Source organism: Typha angustifolia, chromosome 1 (assembly GCF_048772165.1).
Source record: "Typha angustifolia cultivar Huaian chromosome 1, ASM4877216v1, whole genome shotgun sequence".
Classification (NCBI taxonomy): domain Eukaryota; kingdom Viridiplantae; phylum Streptophyta; class Magnoliopsida; order Poales; family Typhaceae; genus Typha; species Typha angustifolia.
The window spans coordinates 5597297-5602101 of NC_133239.1; the positions used below are offsets into that span (position 1 = coordinate 5597297).

The window sequence follows — 4805 nt, forward strand, 5'->3', positions numbered from 1 at the left end:
GTGAGTCAGTCTTGTAACTGCTACTATTATAGTGATTGGTTTTGATCCGAGTTTGGATCCGTGGTTTTTTTTCCCGTTTTGGGTTTTTCCACGTTAAAATCTTAGCGTTCATCTCTACTTTCATTTTTAATATTTCTTTCGACTTTTACTTAAGCGAACGAGAAATATCATTGCCTAGAGGTTAGATACATACGTGTGTCTAGGGATTTATTTTTTCAACTTATATGAGCAAGAGTGCCTGATTCATAGATATAGGAGTAGTCATGACAATAGAAGTGGGATCTTGTGATTTTCTCCTTTCTTTATCAACATATACAACCTAAAACTGATGCATTTCAAATAATACAATGAAAAGAATAAGGTGTACTTTAGAATCATGGACCTATCTTTTATACTTAGGGAGACTCTTCTCTTCTGGGAGAACGGCATTCTTAGCCCAGCCTTCTTGAAATGGCAATTCCATATTGGAGCCTTGACCAGCTATATCTATATTGCTACTAATAATTTTAAACCACTGGCTCTCAGGAGTGCATGTTTCATCTAGGCTGAGGCACTTGCACAAATTTGTCACAACGATGCCATCAAGACCAACATCCAAGCATAATGTGCTACCGTTGTTGGGAAGCTTAGTCGAAAGATGCATCCTTGAGTCAGATATCAGCTTCCACTCTGAATTGGATTTTTCACAGCTTGTTCCAAGCTTTGCAGGCTTGCCCACATCTTCTGTCTCCAAGCAGTAGTCTGTTCCTTTCAGGACTACCTTATGCTCTGATGTGTAGTTCCATGCGTTTGATTCTGCACACATACCCAACTCAAGAGGCTTGGACGGAGACTTCATCAAGACACAAAGTCCTGTTAAAGGATGGAAAATCAAATTGTACGGCGAAATGTTCGATAGGCCAGGACCTGCATCACAGACAAATTCACACTGTTACTATAGTTGGCCAAAACAACCATCATCAATACTAGTTACCAGATAACTTTTTATATTACTACTTTTCAAGTATCTAAGAGGTGATCATTATAATCATATGTCACCAATTAAAAAATTACACTGGAACCAGGTTAAGTACCAAACCTTGCAAAGGGGATTGCAGAGCAGTAACTCTCTGGAGAAAAATGGGGCTCCTGGCCTTACACCAGTCCCAACTGAGAATACCATATGTCTCATCATAATTCAATTGCCCTTCTCGGATATAATAGCTTCCTTGCAATGCCCAAACAGCCCAATCCAGATCCAGCTCAGCTGCCACACTGAGAAAGCAGCTGAGAAAACGGTTGTCAGCAATATTTGCACCTCCTTGGTCTATTCCAAACTCAGAAAGGAACAACGGCCAACCTTGTTCAAGTAAGAAACCTCCTTTCCTCATTATGTTATCCACTACCATTCCACATACGTCATTGAGATTTCCATTCTTCCAGTCACCACCATCTGAGAACCCGTACCAGTGTAGCTCAAAGACAACCTTCCCTGTAAATGATAAGTTCATCTTATTGTTATGCAGGAAGCCAAGGTCTTTGTCATAATCTAGGCCTGATAGAATAACGAGGAGATTAGGATTTGCTGCATGTACCGCCTCAGCGCCCTTTTGCATATACCTAAGTTGTTACAAGAATTACACCGTGTATCACTAAATTGTTTCATGGCATGTATGAAAGAACTCTTTTGGATGCATACCTGTACCACACACTAATATTTTGCTTTGGCCCTCGCAGCTCATTCCTTAAGCTCATGCCAACCACACTAGTTGAACTATTAAACATTGTTGCCATCATTGTTAGCCCTTTCAACCATTCATCAGGGTCAAAATACTTGTCTCCAAAGAATCCATTCTCATCAAGCTTACTGCAGCACCATCCAGGCCTGGTTATTTGGTTGTCCAGTATGACCATGATTTTGTTGCTAGCCAAATTTGATACTACTGCCTGCCACATATTTTAAGTCCAACATAAATATAGTACCATATATGCAGCAACTTGCTTTGCTTTATAAACTAGAACAATGAGAACCTAACCACAGGGTTTTGTTGTATGTGTTCGTCAATGGATCAAATAGTATGACCATATGTAGTGGCTGGGAGCAGGAGAATATATAATTGGATGCACGAGGTCATAGTAGAAAGCATTTATGTTCATAACTAATTCAGATAGATAGAGAATTAAAGGAACCAATTGACTAAGATATCCCAGGTTTGGGCAAGCAAGATGTATAAAGCCTTACCCATGCCATGGAAACATTATTGATTTATTTCCCTGACTCAAATCCACAATAGTAGAGCGCATGGAGCAAGCCTTTATCACCAACCAAGTAATACCCAAGGTTTGAAAAATCGAAATAGAGATCGGTCTTTCGAAAAAACAATACATATCGACCGTATCAGTCGCCTGAATCGGATCGAACTTTTTAATTACGTAAAATTATAAATATTATTTATAAATACAGAAAAACTTCTAAAAATTTAGAAAAAAGTTTACCAAAAATAAGAAAATAAAAAAAGAAAAACTATGGTGCAATAAAAATTGAAAAGAAGAAAAGATTAGAAAAAGAGTGAGTGGAAGAAAATCAAACAAAAAAAAGAAAAACCATGGTGCAATAAAAGAAGAAGAAGAAGAAGAAGAAGAAGAAGAAAGGAGAGAGTGGAAGACATGAAAAAAAATTGAGAGAGAAATAAAGCAATAAATTAAAAAATTATATACCAGAGTTTGTCAGAGTTCGCTAGAGTTTATCGGAGCTCGCCATAGCTAGATATCTCCGTAAGAGAAACAATGGTTATATAATAAGAAGAGAAAAAAAGAAAAAAAAGTGAAAGAAAAAAAAGAGAGTAAGAGAGAGTGAGAAGAGAGAGAGAGTTTGGATCGGGCCTGAATTGGGATGGGGTTTGGCCGATCCGGCGAACCATGGTAATACCCTCCAAACTAGGAAGAAATCTAAGATGAACAGTTCAAGATATATAGAGTATAGGAAATTGTATCCATATGACTATCATTTAGTTGAAGATCTAGTTGAAAGGAGACAATAGAAAGGTCTAAATCATTCTATCCACTGAAGGATGGTGAAAAGGCAAGGAACCATATATGCACATCCAGAAACATATACAAGCACATATACCACAATCTTAGAACATATATGAAGATCATAAAAGCGGTTGAAATTCCCTTAAAAGATTTGAAATTTTCTATTGTTAAGCATAACTGAATTATAACTTAGTGAAGAACAAATGGCACTTTAGCAGTTGTTAATCTTTGGCCATAGAAGGAAAAATGAGTTATGCATGAAAAAGAACAATATCTCTAAATGACGATTCTATCAAAAGCTCCTTGTTGCATGCTAAGTTTCATTTCTTATCACTTTGGAGAAACTTGAAGGAAAAGTATATAAAATAAACAGATGCAATCTTCTTTTCTGAAAATAAGAAGCCAAAAGAAGTTTCAAATGGATGTATGCAAACTAAAATTAGGCTATTTACCCAGCATTCACCCTTTAAAAAGAGAACATAAAATACAAATGATTTAACAATTACCTTCTCTTTCCGATATTTCCTAGTTTCTTTGTTTCTTTTTAATGTTGTAGTTTAGAGGTTGATGTTTGGCTTATTTACTATTACAAACAGAGGAATTATATGAACAATGTCTTCTCTTTGCAAGATACAACTTTTATCAGCAAGAATGATTCAGAATCCTCCTCTGAATATTCCCTGTGCAAAAACTTAGTCCATTTTTGTTTGGTTTCTGAGCTTACCTCCAAGTTCTTACTACATACCACAAGTTGTACTCTTCATACCCGAAGTGTTCTCATATCAGTGATCCTATGTCCCTCGAATCTGTTGAATCTCCAGCTAACATTTACAAAGAATCAACTCTCCAACACATTTCTCTGTTCTATTTCAGATGCAAATTATAAACCCGTATATTTCCACCATCCAGAAATTATTAAACCAATAATTGCCAAACGATTGGGCTTACTTCTAACCTGAAACGCCTGGACGAGTGTGAGATCCAGCAGCTCGGGGTTGTTGACACGAACTCCGGCGACGGACTCGAACAGCCCGAGTCGACTCAGCGAGGCACGAACCGTGAGCGATCCGAGCGAGTCATTTGTCAGCAAGTAGAGCGGCCAAGTGAGTCGAACGCAGTTGAATCCCATGGAGACGATTCGCTTCGAGATGGCGTCCAACGGCTGCTTCCCGAGCCCCTCCGCCGCCGCCGGCTCCAAGTGCGCCGCCCAGTTCACGCACGCGAGCTTGACTCGTCTCCCGCTCGCATCGACGACCCATCGCGAGTTCGTGGAGAGCGGGGTGGGAATAGTAGGGCTCGAATAAGTCGGAGATGGGGGTAATAGGAGGAGGAGGAAGAACAATAAGGGGGGCATGGTATTCGACGTTGGTGTGGAATTGTGGATAAAGTGGGTAGTCGGATAGTTATAGATGGAGGAGTTTAATAGAAACGGACAAGAAGTGGTGTCGGTTGGGTGGGAATTTGCGAGGGTTGGAGTCTACGCTTCACCATGGTTCATGGGATTCCCAAGTAGACGCAACATGTAGTGTCACTGTAAATTTATTTTTCTTATTAAGAGTATAATACATAAGAAGACCATGGTCACTAGTCTACATAATAGCAGCAAGAGTGGAATACTTAAAATGATGATGGTGATTATTAATTAGGCCAAGGCACAAGTATATAATACATTGAAAGATAGCAAGTATTAATTATGTTTATGACCCATCCAGCATCATGTGGTGTATTTGGAAGGCGAGAGAAATAGTAGTCTCCCGAAAATTTTGAGCCCTCTCCAATGGGGGTAATGG

General features: G+C 39.0%; 1 protein-coding gene across 1 annotated transcript; it reads right to left on the reverse strand.

Moving 5' to 3' along the window:
* Window positions 1-264: 264 nt before the first annotated feature.
* On the reverse strand, window positions 265-4402 carry LOC140764604 (glycosyl hydrolase 5 family protein-like). Its single transcript, XM_073103253.1, has 4 exons — window positions 3971-4402; window positions 1679-1926; window positions 1079-1599; window positions 265-906 (listed from the first exon to the last, which is right to left on the reverse strand). The coding sequence occupies exons 1-4, from the start codon at window positions 4367-4369 to the stop codon at window positions 383-385; spliced, it is 1692 nt and encodes a 563-aa protein (XP_072959354.1). The 5' UTR covers window positions 4370-4402; the 3' UTR covers window positions 265-382.
* Between the last annotated feature and the right edge of the window lie 403 nt (window positions 4403-4805).